The sequence below is a fragment of the Eucalyptus grandis genome, chromosome 10 (assembly GCF_016545825.1).
Source record: "Eucalyptus grandis isolate ANBG69807.140 chromosome 10, ASM1654582v1, whole genome shotgun sequence".
NCBI classification, from domain to species: Eukaryota; Viridiplantae; Streptophyta; class Magnoliopsida; order Myrtales; family Myrtaceae; genus Eucalyptus; species Eucalyptus grandis.
In genome coordinates, this window is record NC_052621.1 from 16,434,110 (window position 1) to 16,455,032 (window position 20,923).

Consider the following 20,923-nt stretch of genomic DNA (forward strand, 5'->3'; position numbering starts at 1 on the left):
GCCTCCACTTCTTCCCTTCGGACTACCTCGACTTTCGCCGTGCCAATTCATTCTTCTCGGTCAAGGCCCCCGGCTATACTCTGCTCCGTAACTTCAGTGCTTACCTCTTTCCTGATCATACCAGCTTCACGAGCTTCCACAAAGAGTTCTGCTTAACCGTCGGAGCTGACCAGATATTGAATGTTACATTTGCTCCCACTCCTGGTAACCCAGAGGCATAAGCTTTCGTGAATGGAATCGAAGTCGTTTCCTTGCCCAAACATCTCAACTACAACACGGTCGTTGACTCAACCGAGGGAATCAAGTTGGCAGGTTACAATACGTTGCACAATTTCAGTACTGTTGATGCTTTCGAAGTGGTGAAGCACTTGAATGTTAGAGGACAGTTTGTCAGTCTAGCTGATGACGCAGGAATGTGCAGGACCTGGGAAGTAGATGAATCCTATGTGACTTCCTCGAACATCGGACTTTTGCCAGTTAGCACAACTGTCCCACTCAATTACGGTGAGCAAGTGCCAAATTACACGGCTCCAGCTAGCGTATACAGAACCGTAAGGACTTGATGAGATTACGACTAGTTGCGACTCACAGGAGTTGCTGTCTGGGGCTGTTTTTCTGAGATTAAGAATCCCAAAGCTCGTTGAGAGGACACCCAAGTTCGACTGTTCCTGCTTTTTTCTTGAAGTTGCTTATGGCAAGATTTTGCTATAAAAAATGGAGGATGGAATAAGGCTTTTTTTTCTTTCGCTTTTTTTTAGCTTGGAGACAGAAATTGTAACCTATGTAGATGTATTCCTACTTTTCATCATGATTCGAACCTCCAAGATGCCTAATGGCTTCCCTTAAATCATGCAACCTCCAAATGTGTAGTCTGTGTTAATTAAAAAGATATATCAATTGTAAAAGCTTTATAAATTTACTAGAATCCCATAATAAACTTCCTAAAATCAACATAATTACTCTATTATACTAATTTCAAATATAGTTAATGAACCACATCACCTGAGCTGTCAATATATGTATACCTAAATCAACACAAGTAAAGACATGAGAAAATAATCACATCCGATAATTTCTATTAATTACCTAGGTTGTGGGAAAATGTTAGGACTTTGTTACAAATAAACATCTAGAATTTCTTCCATGGTAAATAAAGAGTGGCCTCTTTCATTCAGGCAAGTAAGCATCCCAAAAATTAGACACCAATGCTTGTTTAGTAATTGTGTGGAAGAAGTCGACAATCCTTTTATCTCCATCGTCTCCACCGTCTTCAACGTCCAATGTCTACATAGGTAGTATCGAATTTAATTCTAATAAGTTTCATTTGATATCGAACGTAATGAAGATTGATAAATCAATCGATGATTGGTTATTCTAATATTTCAAAATAGAAATTAAGAAAAATATCGACAAAGAAGCTCATAGTAGGCATGCTATGCTTTACTTGCCACTCTCTTTTTTCCTAATTCAGAATGACTAAGTTCATAAAGGTGGAAACAGAAATTGCTCTTTTGGCAGATAGTCTTCAAGAAAGATAGAGTAGGAAAACAAAATAAATTCTCCCGAAATGACCTAAGCTAATGGCCTCTATTAAATCATGCAGCCCCTAAATGCATACTATGTGTTAATTAAATAGAAATATTAATTGTAAATTTTTTTTCTAGATTTATTGGCAATCACATAGTAAAGTTCCTAAAATCGACATAATTACTCGATTATGCTAATTTCAAATATAGTTGATAAACTACATCACCTAGGCTATCAATATATATATATATATATATATATATATATATATATATATATATATATATACCTACTTGAATCAATATGATATCTCTACTATGCATTTCACATGGAATAGTCATAAGAAAATAATCATATCCGATAATTTTTATTAATTACCTAGATTGAGGGAAAATCTTAGGGTTTCGTTCCAAATACAAATCCAAAATTTCTTTTGTGATAAAGAAAGGGCAACCTTCTTTGTTTAGGCAAGTTAGCATTACAGTAATTAGACTCCCACTGATTATTTTGGCAATTGTATGGAAATAGTGGACGATTCTTGCATCTCCATCCCGGTAAGTTTCATTTTAATATCGAACGTAATGAATATTGAGAAATAGATTGATGATTGGTCGATCTAAGATTTTCAAAATATAAAATTGGGAAAAAAACTAGAGTAAATGCTCATAGCAGACATGCTATGCTTTACTTGCTAATATCTTTTGTCCTAATTCAGAATAACTAAGTTCATAAAGGCGGAAACAGAATTACAATATCCTTTTGGTAGATAGTATTCAAGAAAGAGGGAATGGAAAAACAAAGTAAACTCTCCTCAAATAACTTGAAATGCGTCCTCTGTGTTAATAAAATGTAAATATTAATTAAAATCTTGAAAAAAATTGCCACGTCTACGTTGGCACCAACTAGTGCCCAACTCAGCACTAGCCAGCCAAAATTGATTAGATTTATTGAATTAATACAAATGCTAAAGGTTTATGACTGAATTGGCAAAAAAATATTTATGATTGAATTAGCACAATTACCATAGGTTTAGGATATTTTGATAATTTTTCCTTGATTAGAATGGTTGATAATATGCACTCAAATTAATGAATATTGAAGAATTCAAAAGACTCGCAAAAAAGAATTATGTTACAAGAAAAAAATTGTGAGAGGAATGGGAAAATAACGTCCGTGTACATGAACAAATAAAATGTACTTTTCTCCGATCTGCATTTTGTGCCGATCCACGTTTCTTTCCCCGTAAAGCAATTTAGTAGTCCTACAACCGTACGGTGTAACTATAATTAATGGATAAGTCAAAAAATCAAACTATAAATAAAGAAAAAAACAAAGGATTGAATATGTCCTATTAAACACTCAGCGGTCTCTTCAACATCTAGTTCGGTTTCTATGTCTCTACTAGAAATTAGGTTTGGCAGCAACTCTTTACCAACTTTTAGATTCTGTTCGATGTCTATTTTCCTCATGAAAGAATTCAACAAACTTGTCATTGAGATGTTAGAATCGAACTGAAAAATCGACCCCAAATCAAAACCGAATCAAATCGAAATTTAACGTATTTTCGGTTTGCTTCGGTTTTCGGTTTCATTCAGTTAATCGAATCGAAATGAAATTTTCAACAAATCTTAAATGCCTAACTTAAAACCCCTCTTTTTCCTCACCTTTTATTTCGTTTGGTTCTAATAAGTAAAGCAAAAAAAAGAAAACATAAAAATTGAATTGAATAGAACCCAATTTGGTTTATATTCTGTTTAGGTCAGATTCACACCTTATCAATTCAGTTTGGTTTCGATTTTCAGGAAAATCAAACTGAACCGAACTGTTGACACCCTTATGTGCAACCACATGAGTGTAATTGCAATTAATGGATAAGCCAAATAGTTGAAATATAAACAAAGAAAAATAAAGAAGTGAGTATATCTTGTGAGAGCTTAAATATTAATAAATCTAAAAAATATCACTAAAATGCTCATTTATGGAGAAATTGGTTTTTGCAGCAATTCTTCACCAACTCTCACCAAATCCCCTAAATTTTTAAGTCCAAAGAGATATATTACCATCCAAAGTGTCATCCTGAATCAGAAGGTAACGATGGTGGACACCAAGATTCTTGTTGTAGATGGGAAGAAACTCATCAATCATTACATTGTTTCCTCCGTGTGAGATATTCAAAAATGAAAAATCCCTTTCTCTATAGAGTCACTTTAATAAGCCTCATTTTGTTCTTTCTCATACGTTGTAACCTTCTTGAGATTTGGTCCACATTCCGACGAATAAGATGAGAAATTTGCTATGCGTTACTACTTTAGCTACACTAGTAGTCCCTCCTGTCACTTCTTTTACTATTTCCATTACTGTGAGCAAAATCTTCAAGCAATATTATTTGGTCTCAATGAATAAATCTAGATCCTAAAGCGTCATATCTTCAAGTAATGACACAATATTTATATTGAGGAATAAAACTTAATAGTCAAAAGTAACATATTAAATCCAAGAAAGAAAATCACTTGATGTTAAAGTCATACCATATTATTTGTAGTGACATCACCATCTACGAGATTAAATTTTATAATTGAAGTGTAGGCCGTCTGGAAATTATGAGAGATAGATAAATTGGCACTATCGAAGTTGAGATGCATATATCAGAAAGGAGGGCATCTTGTATCATGGATTTCTTCAACTACAAGCAAGGTTTCAACAATCCAAGTTAAATGAAAACAACTTATTGTCATGATTTGGAGATAATGAAAAAAAGAATACCTCATGACTTAAAGAATGTGACTCTTTTAAATGACTTAATGTCATACGTCACACTTATAACGTTGGTCAATGTATCACACAATCTCTTCTTCCCTAGTAATTCTCTCATAAAACTGTGTAAATGTATTCTTGCTTTCCATCATGATTTGGACCTCGAAAATGTGTAATTAAGTCATGCAACCTCCAAATGTGTACTCTGTGTTGATTAAAAAGATATATCAACTATAAATTTTTTCTAAATTTACTAGCAATCCCATAATAAACTTCCTAAAATCAACATAATTACTCTATTATACTAATTTCAAATATAGTCAATGAAGTACATCACCTGAGCTATCAACATGTATACCTAAATCAACACAATATCTCTACTATACATTTCACAAATAAAAATCCGAGAAAATAATCATATATAATAATTTCCATTAATTACCTAGGTTGTAGAAAAATGTTAGGGCTTTGTTTCAAATAAAAATTCAGAGTTTCTTCCATGGTAAATAAAGGACGGACTCTTTCATTCGGGCAAGTTAGCATCACAAAAATTAGACCCCAATACTTGTTTCACTAATTGTGTGGAAGTAGTCGGTAATTCTTTTATCTCTACCATCTTTAGCGTTCAATCTCTAGTATCAAATATAATTCTGATAAGTTTTATTTTGATATCGAACGTAATGAAGATTGAGAAATCGATCGATGATTGGTTGCTCTAAGATTTCAAAATAGAAATTAATGAAAACATCGGCGAAGAAGCTCGTAGTAGGCATGTTATGCTTTACTTGCCAATCTCTTTTGTCCTAATTCAGAATGACTAACTTGTAAAAACAGAAATTCAATGCTCTTTTGGCAAATAGTCTTCAAGAAAGATGGAGTAGGAAAACAAAATAAACTCTCCCGAAATAGCCCGTGCTAATAGCCTCCATTAAATCATGCAACCCCAATGCATACTTTGTGTTAATTAAATAGAAATATTAATTATAAAAAAAAAATTCTAGATTTATTGGCAATCCAATAGTAAAGTTCCTAAAATCAACATAATTACTCGATTATGCTAATTTCAAATATAGTTGATGAACTACATCTAGGCTATCAATACATGTATGCATATATATACACTTGAATCAATGCGATATCTCTATTGTGCATTTCACATGGAATAGTCATGAGAAAAGTATCATATCTGATAATTTTTATTAATTACTTGAATTGAGAAAAAATCGCTTTGTTCCAAATAAAATTCTAGAATTTCTTTTATGGAAAATAAAGGGTGACCTTCTTCGTTCAGGCAAGTTAGAGATTCCCAATGATTATTTCGGCAATTGTATGGAAATAGACGGTGATTCCATTCCATGCATCTCCATCGTCTCCACTGTCTTCGACGTCCAATCTTTATATAAGTAGTATCAAATGTAATCCTGGTAAGTTTCATTTTGATATCGAACATAATGAAGATTGGGAAATCGATCGATGATTGGTCAATTTAAGATTTCAAAATAGAAATATGGGAAAACACCGGTGTAAATGCCCGTAGCAAGCATGCTATGCTTTACTTGCTAATCTCTTTGTCCTAATTCAGAATGGCTAAGTTCATAAAGACGGAAACAGAATTACAATATCCTTTTTTTGCAGATAGTATTCAAGAAAGAGGGAATGGGAAAACAAAGTAAACTCTCCGCAAATCACTTGAGCTAACGGCCTCCATTAGATCATGCCACTCCCAAATGCATGCTCTGTGTTGATTAAATAGAAATATTAATTATAAAAAAATTTATAAATTTATTGGCAATCCCATAATAAATTTTCTTAAGATTATACTAATTTTAAATATTGTTGATAAACTACATCACCTAAGCCATCAATATATATATATGCCCGAATTAATACAATATCTCTACTGTGCATTTCATATGGAATAGTCATGAGAAAAGAATCATATCCGATAATATCCATTAATTACCTTAGTTGAGGGAAAATCTTACGAATTTATTTTAAAATAAAAATTCAGAATCCGTTTCGCAGTAAATAAATGGCAGCCTTCTTCGTTGAAGTAAATTAACATCATAGTAATTAGACTCCTAGTGCTTGTTCCGATAATTGTGTGGAAGTAGTCGGCGATTTTTGCATCTCCACCGTCTCCACCATCTTTAATATCCAATCCCTAAATAAATTGTATTGAATATAAACCTAATAAGTTTAATTTTGATCTCGAACAATTGAGAAATTCATTGATGATTGGTTGATTTAAGATTTCAAAATAGAAATGAGGGAAAACATCGGCGAAAAGCCCGTTGCAAGCATGTTGTACTTTACTTGCCAATTTCTTTTGTCCTAATTTAAAATGGTTTATAAAGGTAGAAGCAAAAATCTAGTACTCTTTTGGCCAAGGGTCTTTAAGAAAAAGGGATAGGAAAACAAAATAGACTCTCATATTATTAGATCAATTTTGTCATATGGATTTCTTTATAAAACAAACTTGTCCTATAGCCTATTAATTAAAGTGACTAAATTGACATTGCTAGATGATTTTTTTTTTTTTATAAAACGATTGTCCCATAGATTTCTTATTTATATGTTGGATCACACTCACTTGTCTTTATGTTTTCATGTTTCCTATTTTAAAAGAATAGAAAATAGGATATTGAGTTGTTTGTTCAATTTTGAACCCATCTAAACATATTATCATTGTTATCAAATCTTAACGCTCGTAAAGCTAAAATAAATAGAGAAGAATGTCATCTTCGAAATACCTTGAGTTGAGACTCCAAGTAATTGAGAATGACTGTGGCAATTACTCCCCTAATTATACCTCCATCGATGCCTAAAATGTCAATAAAAGTCAAGGGCCCTCTATCACTACATAGACCATGGTTTTTGGAAGATGAGACCATACATTGATTGATCACAAAAAAAATTCTTGACAAAGGGTGAGAAAACAATATCCAAGAAGAAAATCATTCACTTTGTAAATGTAATCAAGATAGAATTCAAGCTAAGTTTCAACCTCTATGTCTTTACAAGCAGTTCTTGTGTCTCCACAAGCAATGCTTCGATCTTTACAAGGCAGTGGTTCCCTCTCTACAACCACTATACTCAAGCCTAAGATTACTTAAAAGTCAAATACAACTCATGTCTACAAAACTAAAGTCCAACACTTTAGCAATCCTATTACTAGGGCTCCTTAATGCTATTTCTTTTTCACTTTCTCTCGCGCCCCCTTTCTTGTTGCCAAAGCCCCATCGTTCCCACATCAACTGATATTCGTCCAAACATTCCCAAAACAAACGAAATTGAACTACTCAATTGAACGCATGCAAAAATCAACACCACAGCCTACACAAGCATCATCAAATATCTCCAAGAAAATTGTGACTTAACCCAAAAAGATATCTTAAACTTGATATATATACCCATAATCCCTCAATAGGTTCCCAATGACATTGAATATAAACCCCATTCTTCAATAATCTCACAATCAAAACCATAATTCACCTCATAAATCGATTTTACAAATCAAATCAAACCAACTTTCACAATTCAATTTATCAAATAGAATGCATTTTATAAAACATTTCACAAATTTATATTCATAACTTTTGGCAATTCCTTCACAAAGCAATTAATTAAGACATTCATAAATAATCATTTCAAACTATTTCAAATAATGCCATTTTTGAGTCCTCATAAACCAAGAGATATAACCATTAACAAAAGAGTTTGCTCAATTCATTTTAGGATAATCGACTCATAAGCCATTTCTAGAAATGTTTTACCATACCATTTCAAAATTAACAGGGTAATAGATGTCTGATCGGAATTTATGTAGCAAGCAGCAACTATGCTTTAAACATCAATTTTTCCACATTATGCCATGACTTCAATACTCATAATATATACAATTATTACTTGAAAATATCAGTTTAAAAATTTATAAAGAGATAGTGGGAATACCCAAATTAAGTAACACGTGGCTGAATGAGCCAATAATCTCGTAATTCTAATAATTAAATAAGAGTCAATGTTACAACCGAATAAAATTCTATCTTAATTATGACTCAAACGTGCCCATAAATCATAATATATACAATTATTACTTTATTTATCTATTTTTAAAATATTTTAGTAGAATGGATAACTTATCGAATCAATAAAATCATGCATCAACAAGCCCTAGAGGCCCAAAGTCCAACCCATTTTCTAGGCCAACATTCCCAAAGTACGGCCTAAACTTCATCAATTTTTAGTCCCAATGGTCCCTAAAGTTCAAACCAAATTGGGACACTATCTAGGCCAGCCCAATGTCCAGCCCAAATTAGCCCATTTTTTACTCTAAATAGGCCCAAAGTTCGGCCCACTATCCAAGCCCAATTGGCCTAAACTTGTCCTATTATCAAGGCCCAATGTTGCACTACTACAAGATTCAAATGCATAAAGAACAACTTACAAACCTAAAAAGGCCTGCCCCTGCTCAAGCCCTGCTCTCTGCCAATTAATTGGACACTTCTAACGCTATTCCGCACGTTATGAAATGTCTGTCGATTCCTCTCGTCAGCCTGGGATATAGACATTATATGATCAAATCTAATAATTACATATTATGACGGCCCAAATGCTAAGCTCACAAGAATGCTCAACACGCACCCTAGCTGAACCTTATCAAAACAAGGCCATATGCTATAGACATTATAAAACACAAACACCATTAAACAGCATGGTCATCCAACGAAAGCACTCTCCGAGGTGTTGGCCCCAACTATATGAGGACACTAGTGCCTATTCTGCAGCAATTTGCTCAATTTGGAGGCCAGAGCAAGCGCCTTTGCCCTCATATCCATTGCCATAAACTCTTTTGTCCATACGCCATTGATATTGCCTCACGTTCTATGCATGTTTTAGGGTTAACCAATTGTTTCTCTTGAGAAATACCAACCTAAAATTTTCAGGCATCGATAATTCAGATGTTGAGCTACATAGAGGTGTGGAAATCTTCCCAGGTCTAAATTCATAACCACACAAGCCAACGCAACGAATGTGCACCATCTATGATCTCCATGGTGTCAAGTTCCTCCCATGAATCACTATCCACCCCATGAATCACCATCCACATAGTGCAGCTTCGGTTTCAATATGCCCAAACAATAGCATGCCGTGTAGTCACACTCCTTGGGCACCCTCTGCAAGTCAACTTCGGTTCATTTCCTGTTAGGAGGTTTATATCCCGGGTCAAACCGGAGAAGCTGGGCTCTAAAATTCACACTATCTATCAAGCATCAGGGTAGAAGTTGAAGCTAAGTAAGCATCATTTTAGAGCAATAAAAGCACTATACTAATAACAATATTGTTATGGACTAATCATAAAAATTGAGGTGACAAACAAAGGGAAACGCTAATAATGTCGCTCAAGTAAGTTCTTTAGTAGTAACTCTCAACTAATTGTGTTACAAATTCTCTTCCTCTCTCTCCTCAAAAGTATACATATGTTTAGCAACAAAATCAATTATGCCATCTTGTTTATGCCAGTTGACATGCAAGGAGAAATTGATCTCAATCTCTAACTACAGATCCGTATTCAAAGAAGAGCGTCAAGTGCACTTAACATTCAAGAATTCAACCAATAAATGCATTCAATGTTCTTCACCCCTGCCCTAAATACAGTGCTGATTAAATGTAGTACAAGATACACACACAAGGTTCCTCCATTTTGTTAATACACAAGGGTCATTCTAATGCCACACATGATTAGGAGAGATGAGGAGCAAGATGTTTGGGCCACCGGCATTGGGACGTTGTTAATTATTCTATCTCGGAGGAAATGTCGAGATTTATCCAACAATTCATCCACCATGTAGAAGATGCTATTTTTGGACACTTGTGCTTGGAAAGTATGTCTCATTTGTAATTTTAATGGTGACGATAATGGGTCCTATCTATCTGCCACTTATGACTTATTATTCCCTTACGCAACAAGATGATTGGGGAATTGAACCTTAAAATACAGTAATTTAGTGAATTGATTCAGCATTTCTTTGATAAGGTATACATACTAGACTTCTCCTTTTTCTTTGGGTAGTGTTGAATGATATTTACATGAAATTAATACATTTCATATACCAAGAAAAATTTGATGTGCTTCAAACTTCTAAGCCCTGTTGAGTAGTATTTGACATTGCATATATGCACTTGATTGTTTGTTTGCTTAGATAGGAGAAATTGCACTCTCATTGACATACGGTGAGGAGGACTAGCTAGTTTGGTTGGTATTTATGGATACCTCCTTTTCGGCTCATACAATCATCTTTCCATTGTATAAGTCAACAATAAGGCTCGAATTGCATTAAAAAACACAACGTTCACTAAAATCCAACAAGGCCATTCAACCTTCAAGTCCACAAAAAACCAATAACCCAGTCACATACATCATAGAAAATATAAAGTCATAGTGCCAAATACAGCAACGCATTTCATTGTTTTTCAACTACTGTAGACTCAATAACTTCTTCTTGTTATTGAGATTACATATGACCACAAACCAGACCAAACCCGACAACACCAAGACAAACATTACTCGATAAATATCTCTTTGAATTTTCATCATTGAAATTTCTTTTTCAAATGATTCGCCAAAGGTTCCAGGCCATTTATTTCCACTTGCATAGAGTCAGCATCATTCAACTCATTTTCATTGCTAGCGCAGATCCATGTTGTCCTTGAAAGAGCTCCAAGGTCACCTTTGTTGCTCAATTCGAAAATATCACGTCCACCCACTTGAAATATCCATAATTGAAACCTTCGCTATACTGGCACATCCATAGAACCTTTGCCCGGGATTTTCTCTCATCCAAGAAATTCTTGTTGGACTTCACAATCCAAAAAAACATAAATACTAACTTTCATCTAACCAAAAGCTTCACTCAAATGATCACTTGATCTTAGTACCTCCAAGTCCTTGTGCGCCACTCCTCTTGTCAAGTTCCTCATCCTTGTTAACATCATTCAATGAACTTGTACCTCCAAGTCCTTTTGAACCACTCCTCTTGTCAAGTTCCTCATCCTTGTTAACATCATTCATGAACTTTACTAAGACCAATGATATTATCATAGTCTTCCTAAAATTATCACCACTTCATCACAATGAACATTTTTTCATGTATCAAGTAGTTATTAAACCAATAATAGTTTTGGAATCATATCATAGGGATTTTTCCCGACTTCTTGTTCAATATTCCATTTACATATTGGCCTAGCATCATAGGCCAAGAGAAAATGTACACAAGTAAATGTACACATTAATAGTTTTCAATTATTTTGGCAAATTCAAATATCATAGGATTTTGTCAAAACATTGTAAATTTACATTTTTTTTTTTTTTGCATTACAACGACTTATAGAGAGTTAGGAAATTCTATCATAACCAAGAGGAGAGCATCTTAATTTTGGAATAAATTTATGACAGCTTATGGATGTTTACTAGTCGTAATCAATATCACAACTTCATAAATTTTGACCCCTTTTTATTAGTTGCGACTGTCCATCGTAACCAAGAGCAAAGCATCGTAAATTTGAGTTATTTCAACACTACAAAATTTACAAATGTTTATGACGATGTTTAGTAGTCGTAACCTAGAACATAATGTCATAAATTTCATTTTTTCTTTAATACAACAGCTTAAAATGTTTATGAGATTACATCGTAACCTTGAACACAACACAACACAACATCCTAAATTCAAAAAGTTCTTTTTTGGCAACTATGATTTATAAAAGTTAATGAAGGTCTACAATGATTAAGAACAAAACATTGTAAATTTGGACATTTTTCAGTTGCAGTGATTAAGAAAGAGTATTTTGTTTGTCATAATCAAGAGCAAAATATCTCAAATTTGGGTAAATTTAAATTACGACCACTTAGCAATTGATTTTTTTTTTTTTAAATTATGACAATTTACGGAGAGTTACAAAGAGCAAAGCATCATAAATCTAGATTTGTTTTTGTCAAAAATATGACAGTTTATAAATGTTTACGTCGTCATGTTGTAACCAAGAACCAAACATCATAAATTAGGATTTTTTTTCTTTTTTTTTAAATTCCAACTGCTTACAAAAGTTTACAACAGTTTGTAATGACTAAGAATAGAACGTCATAAATTTTGAATTTTTTGTAATTATGATAATTTACAAAGTGTTACGATGTTTCATTGTCACTAAGTGCAAAGCATCATAAGTTTACAAACTTTTATGACTGTTTGTCATAAAAGAGAAGAATTTGTCATTATTTGTTTACAAAGGATTATGACTTCATAAGAAGAGCAAAAATTTCATATGTTTTTTTTTTTTTTGGTGACATTTTCATATGTTTGTTGGCTATAATAAGAATAAAACTTCATAATCTAGTATTTGTTTTAAATTGCAAAAGGTAACCATGGACAAAATATTGCAAAATTTTAATTACGAAAATTTTAAAAATAAAAAATAAAAAATTGACGTTTGCATCGTGAGCAAGAACTTACCATCATAAAATTAAATCCTTTCAAACTACAAAGGTTTATAAAGATTTGCAACAATCCTTGTAACTAACAATACAACCTCATAAAACTTTTTAAAATTTGATTTTTATTGTGCTATGACATCAATATTCTAGGAGGTGGTGCCCATTTGATAGTGCTCAAATTATTGTAAATTTCACTTTTAAGTGTGTCCGACGTCCATTTTCTAGTGGATTGTACATCTAACCTTGTGTGAATACTGCAACTAGCTCATTCGACAGTTAAGGCCCTTCCATCTCAATATAGAGGTGAAGCATGTGTGGGGTTACGATATAAGATTAGAACCTTAGAAGTCTTTGGCTAAGCATTGGTGGATTTACTTGGTGTATGATACAACAAATGTATTTAAATATGTGGAGCTTATTTTGATGGACTACATAAAAGAATTCCATTTAATGAAAGATGTAAATCCATTGAGAAATCAAAATTACGTATATCAGATAAAGTGATTGTTGCTATCTACTTTAATAACGAATCATAGATTTAAATTTAATTGAATAGCTAAATAAAATATATAGATTTTTCTCTTTGTCTTAGGTTGATGAATTTTCTCAATTAGAAAAAAAATCCACTATATAGATAATACATATTCCAATTGACCGAACTTCAATTACAAAGCAAAGATATCCACGGAAGATTTGTACTATTTGGATATCCTCAACCAAGAGGCTACTAACATGTACCGTCCAAGCTAATATTTCAAGCTTGCAGCAGTACCGTCCAAACGCGCTCCGGTTTTTGGACCGGCCCGTTCCAACCCTTTGAATGGATCAGACTGTAAAGACTTGCCAGTACAGATGGCTTTCTAAGTGGAATTTTCGTGACTTCGGATGTGGAACGAGTCGCGATATTCGCTCCTCGAAAGATGACAAAAGTTGAAAATGGAAGGACGCAATATAGAAAACGCGGCTTGGGGGTGGTCCATCGGGGAGAGCATTATTGCATGGGACCCGGTGGTCGTTCCACTGACCTGACCTTTCTTGGCAATTAAATTTAAGCCTTCCACGAAAAGAGCACCCGGCAAGGGTACAAATCCCGTCCGCTGATTTTCTGGTGGTAGGCGAGGGCTCCATCCCCTTGCAGATATCTTAGCGACGACTTTGGTCTTCCACTAATCACGTGACTAGTGCTGGCCTTTTCTTCCGCGCTCTTTCCTAATTCCCCAAGGTCAAAACTTGTTCATCTCCGAGGCCCCGCTCTCCTTGTGAACTTCTTTTCATCGATTCAACTGCGACTTCTCTGTCGTCGAGCAGCGAGATGAAGAACATGAAACCACCACTTCTACTATTCATCTTCATCTCGGTCTCGCTCGAAGCACTCCCGATCTCAGTCACTGGCAACAACGTTGACGCTTACCGGCCGACCGATGATATTGCCGTCGACTGCGGCTCCTCCACCAGCTCCACTGTGGAGAACCGGAATTGGATTGGAGACGCCGCCGACCGTTCGGACTACTCTCCAATTGAGAAAACTCACTCCTCTATCACTGCAAAGGCAAGCAGTTCATCTCCCAGCGTCCCTGTCGCCGCCCCATACCTCACGGCTCGCCTCTCCCGCTCCGAGTTCGCCTACACCTTCCACGTCACCGCAGGGCCCAAATTCGTTCGCCTGCACTTCGTCCCTTCGGATTACCCCAACTTCCGCCGTGTTGATTCCTTCTTCTCCGTCGGGGCCGCTGGCTACACCCTGCTCCGCAACTTCAGCGCTTCCCTCTTTGCTGATTACCCCCTCCGTGAGCTTCTTCTCTAAAGAGTTTTGCTTAAGTGTCGGAGAGGACCAGATATTGAACATAACGTTCACTCCCACTCCTGGTAATTCAGACGCGTATGCTTTCGTGAATGGAATCGAAGTCGTTTCCATGCCCGAAAGTCTCTACTACAACACCGTCGTCGACTCCGAGGGAGTCAAGTTGGCAGGTCAGCAGACGCCATTCACCTTCCGTACCACTGATGCTCTCGAAGCGGTGAAGCGCTTGAACGTGGGAGGACAGTTTGTCAGTCCAGCTCGGGACACGGGAATGTACAGGACCTGGGAAGCAGATGACGAGTACGTGACTTCCTCGGACATCGGAGTATTGCCAGTTAACACAACTATCCAACTCAATTACGGTGAGCAAGTGCCAAATTACACGGCTCCAGATCCCGTATACACTACTGCGAGGACCATGGGAAGGGACAAAAGAATCAATCTGAGCTATAAGCTCACGTGGTCTGTCGAGGTGGACACGAACTTCTACTACTTGGTCCGGTTACACTTTTGCGAATTCCAGATAGAGATAAATAAACCTTTAGATAGGGTTTTCAGGATTTTCATAAATTCACAGCTGGTCGAGGGTCATGCGGATGTCATTGAATGGAGCGGGAAGGGCGTGCCCGTCTATAGAGATTTTGCAGTAGCCTTGTATGACAGCCAAAAGAAAAGAACCAAGCTCTCCGTCGCGTTGGGCGCGCGTCCAGATGGTTCTACTCTTTACTCTGATGCCATCTTGAATGGCCTCGAGATATTCAAGATCAGCAATCCAGATGAGAATCTCGCAGGGCTGAACCCGGATCCGGTCCCGAATAAAAGGCCACCACCGCCAGGGCCTCCACAGTCAAGTAAAGCACCGTCGAGCCTCAGCAAAGCAGTAAAAATTGCCATCGTTGCTGGTGGAACTTCGGGCTTCACCATACTCTCTCTCCTGGCTTTCTTCCTTTACCGGCGACGAAACAGAGCAAACGATTCGATAAAATATTGGGTGGTCCCGGACCACCACGTCAGCGTGGTCTCCGACGAGTCATGAAGCGCCATGTGGAGGTGTTGGGGGGCACTGAAGATTTTCTCGTAGAAGTAGTTTTTCTCCCCCGCAAAACAATTTTTTTTTTTTTAAATTTCCCCTATCACTAGACCTGCACATAACAGCCTGGACACATTTATTTCTCTCTCTCTCTCGCTCATATCCTCTCTCCTTCCATCTCTGAAGAAGAAAATGGACGTCCTCCTCTCTGCAACAAAGACGTTCTCTCTCCCTCTCCTTCATTCAAATTTTGGATCTCTTAGATTTTGGTCCTCCAGGCCTCTGCTCTGGCATTCGTTGCAGCTCGAGCACTCTTCGCTGTTTCTGAGCTCTTTCCATGGCAGACATTTATTTCGACGAATCTAAGTTGTTTCAGCATTGAAGAGGCTATCGAGAAGCCGAGGACGGTGACATAACAAATGTCAGGTGTGACTGCTAGTGTTGCCGGCGAACAAGGGTGAGGACCGCTAAGACAAAGGTGGTGGTGAAGGAGAGGACAAAGTCGGTGCTGCTGTTGAGCATGCGGAATGGAGGTTGTAGCAGGCGTTGCTTCTGTTTTGTTTTTTGTTTTTTTTTTTTTTTTATATAAATATTTTAGTGAAAAGGGATTGCTTTGTTGAGTTGTTGAGTTTTGTTGAAGAGGTCTTGCTTTAGTTTTATTTCCAGTGTGGAGCACTGGAATCACGTTCCTTATTATTTTCCATTGATTTTTACTTTGGACAATTTGAATAAGATTTCAGTTTTGCAAGTGTATTTCTGACATGGAATTGTTCTTCGTTTCATGTTTTGTTGTATACTTGAGTTTTTATGTGCGAGATCTTTTGAAAGGTAACAAGGGAAGCAAAATGTGCTATGGCTTTGTCCAACGTCAAGAAGAGCTTATACTAATGTATTATAATCTCTCGTTGTTATGTCCTCAAACCTCGACAAGCATTCACAAAATTACCCAACTTAGTATACATATTTAACAGGGTGTGAGAACAAAAACATCATCAAACATCTCCAAACAAGTACAAACCCACGAAGCGACTAAGTTCCGGACTCCCTCAGGCCTGATCATGGGAGTAGGCCACTAAGGCCATATTTACACATCTCGAAGAATAAAACAAAAACGTCACATACCCGCCAACTCACAACATCTCTCATGGGACACCATAAAAAACCATTTTTGCTTCTTTTGCCTTCCCAAACTTCATCGGAAAGAAAACGCGAAAAATGCAAGGCCTCATCCGAGTGAGAGAAAGGATTTGGACGAACTTGATTCCAATAATGTCCTTTGAGAACTTTCGCAGAAGAGATGAAAAACGACTTGCGAGAGATCTCAAGTGAAAGAAAACGAGATAAAAACGTAGAAAACAAGGAAATTTTGGAGGGTTCTTCTGAGTGAGACGAAGGATTTGGAACGCCTGAGCAGCAACAAACGCCAAAAGCAGAGGGCCGGAGGAGCAAATCTAAGAGCTAACGAAAGATCCAAAATTTGAATGGAGGAGAGGGAGAGAGAAGGACGTCCCTTTTCTTCTTCACAGATGGAAGGAGAGAGGGTGTAAGAGGGAGAGAGAGGGAAATAAATGTGTGCAGGCTAGTGTGAGCAGGTCTAGTGATAGGGAAAAAAAAAGAATTGTTTTGGGCGAAAAGAATCTCCTCTACTCCAGTGGCCCCCACACCTCCACATGGCTGTTTGTGAGTGGTCGGAGACCACGCTGACTTGACGGTCCGGGATCACCCAATATTTTCTCGAAGGATTCGACCTCGAGCGACGGTACCTCACGGTGGGGCCCGTTCTCCTACGCGACGACCAAGTCAACGAAGACCCACGGGTCGTCCCTGCCGTCGGATCGGGATCACCCAATATTTCCTTCTTGCTTATTCGTCAGTTGTAATACAGACAGAGGGAGAGAGAGGCAGGAAGAATGGGGAAAGAGAAAGCGGGTTTGGTCGCATTGCTGATAATTGTGTCGAGCTGGTGTGTATCGTCGTCCTCCTACTCCTCTTCTTCTTCTTTCAGAGGTGATCTGAGCAGAGGCAAAAGGCGCCTTTGACTTTTGGGTCGGCGTCGTCGTCGCTGGTTCTCAATCGGGTCGGGTCATCCGTTGTCTTTCCACTCCATGGCAATGTTTTCCCAACTGGGTACCCTTCTTGACCTGACCTGTCTTCAGTTCAGTCCGACGTTTCATTTATTAGTCACAGAGAGAGAGAGAGAGAGGTGATGCACCTGCATTTTTGCTCCTTCAATGAATTCTTGAATGCCTGGGTGACTCTCTGCTGTGCCGTTCACGTTTAGAAAGTATGGGTCATCTCTCACATTTAACTGTCTTTGGTGATATGAAAAGGTATTTTTTCCTCCAAAAGTTCAAAAAGTTCCTACAGTTTGGCTTGTTACTACGTTGGATTGTTGTTTGATGACCTGAAGATTCATCCAATCCAATGTCATAGTGACTTATGTCTCCCTAAGTGGTGACCATAGATACTATTATCACCCCACTTAGGAATTCCTGAAGTTTCAGTATGTTGATCATCAGATTAAATCTTTCACGCCAAGGGAAAATTGCTTGGAAGATTCTATATGGTTTTCATCACATTAAAGCGTCTCTTTCTCGAGGGAAGTTGTGTTTTGGTTTTCATAACATCAGAACATTTCTTAATGGTTTCTGAAAAGCTGTTTCATGGATTCTCATAATTCGACTCATGCATTCAAGGATCACTGAGTCATCTTAAGTTCTGCTCTAAGGTACTTAATCTGCTTTGGCCTCATGCTCTCACTCTGTTTTTAGGAATTTGTCTACCTCAGCCATTATGGAAAGAATTCCAAGCAGGTGACCACGTCCTGTGTGGCATCCTCCATGGAAGAACTACAGGGTGAGAATTGTGGCCTAATTTTTCTGGCAGCTAGAAGAAAGTTCTTGTTTTGTTTCAGTAATAGTTATGGTGTCATTTGATAATTATACATTTGAATTTATCATACAGCTGTGTCTTGTCCATGTTATTGTATCTGCAGTTATTTGCTCGCTTACTTGGATTGTTATGTGTTTTGTTTTCTCCTTTTTGTATGTGCAAGGTCATAAGTGGGCATTTGGGATAGGTGAGATCTATCGCATTTGATCCTAGCAATTAATGATTCTGCACTGGCTCTGCAGATTGGACAATTAAGGTATTAAGCTTTTACAATTGTGCTTTTTGATGATTCCTGGTCTTCTTTTGTTTGTAAAATTTGCTGATAATAGATGCTCACTTTTTAGTTCTTTGGTTGCTACCATTTGCTAATTTAAATTTCTGTGTATAGTTATTTTGGTTAGTTGAACGAGATGATTTGGTTAGTTGAATGAGATGATTGTTAGAATCATTGAGTCGCCAGAAAGTTGATCACTCTTTTCTATGGCAGCATTTTGTTCTAAAACATTTTTGAAGTGGTATCCTTAATTCTAATGTTATTTCGAATTGCATGATCTCTGTGATTTAATTGTATAAAGTACAATTTGAGATGGAAATTGCTATTAAAATTTTTGAAATAGATGAGCGTTGCAGAGATGAATTCTAAATGCCCCCAACTGCAATGCATGAGCTTAAAGCTTTGAGTCATAATTATTAAGCATTTTGTTATAGGTCAAAGTTCTCAACAAACTTTCTTCAGCTCGAGCTTCAGGAGCAGGTAGCGGCAGCAGAGTCTTAACAGATTTGGTAGAGGGTCTAGAAGAAGCAGCTGTTGCTGTAGAATTGAGGTTGAAGATCAACCAGAGTCATCCGGACTTAAAGGGAGGGTACTTGGTTTCTTGGTTTCTAGCAATGTCGTTTTCTTTTTCCTTCTCTAAGATCCTGATAGTGTAGAGGTTACAGATCTTTCCGAGACTATGGAGAGGCAGTGTTGAAGCTCTTGGAGAACTCTATTGATTTAGACCCAAAGCTTCAGAAAGCTCCAGTAAATTATGAAGGAGTAAGTTTTGAATCGATGAAGTTATTCTTAATAGATTGGACCTCATCATTTCAGCAGCTATTTATATTGTGTATTATCTTGTTCGTATGCTGAGGAGACAAGTTAATGCTCTAATTCTCAATTAAAGTACATACGTTTTGAATGCTCCTGGGGATGGGAGCAAGAAGGAGAGTTAAACGTCGCAATGGAGTCCATGTTGGTTCTTGATTTGTATCTACAAGAGGAGTCAAAATTATAGTCCACAATGAGTTGAGCAAAATGTTGTGGGCTTACCAAAATAATATCTGAACTAGTGACCTCAGAGGAGTATTTTACTATAAAGAAAATGCAGGTCCATCATGCTATCTAGTTAATTCCTCTCTTCTTTTCTCCCTGAATAGCGCAAGACACTGGGTGAGCTTTGCATTTTGCATGTGATGCTGATCTCTAGTCTGATTGCTGCTTAAACAGGTCCGGGTATCTGGGTTTGGAGGATGGTTCCTTCTGAGGCTCTCGCTTCATGATCCTGTTCTTCCTCTTAACATTGAGGTAGAGGAATCTCTTACACGAGCTACCATAAAAATGATTTTATTGGATTAAGAATTCAATTCAAAATTTACTTGCTGTAGGCACCAACTCACGATGACGCTGTAAAACTTGGACTTGCCGTGCTTGGGGCTGTTAAGGAGTTTGCAGCTTTGGATACATCCGCTTTAGACAAGTTTGTTCAAGTATCATGAGCCGATGATGTAGAGCGCTTTGGTACAAGTATCTTTCGGCACATTATACTGGCAGTTAAAGTCGGCTTTGGCGTCTACCTCTGATTCTGAGGAGGTTCATTTTTCGGATGGTTTTGGTCACAGGCACTCGAAATACAAGTTGATGGCTATGTTTACTTTAGTTTTTACTTATGTTCCATGTATGCTACAGAGATGTTCTGATAAATAAGAAACGTTCTTCGACTACAGAATTTGTCGGAGGGATGTTTGAAGTTGTGATGCAACTAGTTTTTCTCGTTTTTATAATGTTCAATTAATTTTGATTGCGCGTATCTCCTGATCATTGTTCTTTACATGGAATGCGCAATTTCTGTGCTTAAATGTTGTGATGTTTCCCAAAGACATCCCACGCATCTAATGTTTGTATTGATGAAGACTCATATTGGACGTCTTGATGAACTTACCTAAATTGCCTTTTATCTTCACTAGTCGTATGATATGCCATCCAACACAACCCAATATTATTTCCAAAAAGGGTGGTTGGACAAGAAAATAGAAAAAAAAAAAAAATAGAGTGTCGGGTTTGGATGCCAAATTTTTTTAGCTCAACAACACAATGGGGTTGTAAACTAGGTGCGTGCAAAGTTTGATGGATTAATTTTGAATATGGGAACACCTACGAATTTATTTTCGA

The 20,923-nt window shown here is 36.9% G+C and overlaps 2 protein-coding genes across 2 annotated transcripts; both read left to right on the plus strand.

Annotated features, from left to right (window-relative positions):
* Positions 1 to 14,084: 14,084 nt before the first annotated feature.
* On the plus strand, positions 14,085 to 15,609 carry LOC120288725 (receptor-like protein kinase FERONIA). The gene is made up of 2 exons (XM_039302844.1): positions 14,085 to 14,559; positions 14,648 to 15,609. Exons 1-2 carry the CDS (start codon positions 14,085 to 14,087, stop codon positions 15,607 to 15,609), a joined length of 1,437 nt encoding a protein of 478 aa, XP_039158778.1.
* A 1,904-nt stretch (positions 15,610 to 17,513) lies between these two features.
* Positions 17,514 to 20,516, plus strand: LOC104428235. Its single transcript, XM_039302845.1, has 9 exons — positions 17,514 to 17,610; positions 18,300 to 18,331; positions 18,375 to 18,459; positions 18,738 to 18,751; positions 19,204 to 19,353; positions 19,435 to 19,475; positions 19,516 to 19,534; positions 19,982 to 20,059; positions 20,140 to 20,516. The coding sequence occupies exons 1-9, from the start codon at positions 17,514 to 17,516 to the stop codon at positions 20,248 to 20,250; spliced, it is 627 nt and encodes a 208-aa protein (XP_039158779.1). The 3' UTR covers positions 20,251 to 20,516.
* Positions 20,517 to 20,923: the final 407 nt, after the last annotated feature.

Excerpts from the sequence above, each read along its gene's own strand:
- LOC104428235 (XM_039302845.1), top strand. The coding sequence starts at position 17,514 with ATGGGGAAAGAGAAAGCGGGTTTGGTCGCATTGCTGATAATTGTGTCG. Across the intron at positions 18,332-18,374 it reads ATCTTAAGTTCTGCTCTAAG|GAATTTGTCTACCTCAGCCA; the intron begins GTACTTAATCTG and ends CTCTGTTTTTAG. Across the intron at positions 20,060-20,139 it reads TTCTTCCTCTTAACATTGAG|GCACCAACTCACGATGACGC; the intron begins GTAGAGGAATCT and ends TACTTGCTGTAG.
- LOC120288725 (XM_039302844.1), top strand. The coding sequence starts at position 14,085 with ATGAAGAACATGAAACCACCACTTCTACTATTCATCTTCATCTCGGTC. Across the intron at positions 14,560-14,647 it reads CTTTGCTGATTACCCCCTCC|ACGCGTATGCTTTCGTGAAT; the intron begins GTGAGCTTCTTC and ends CTGGTAATTCAG.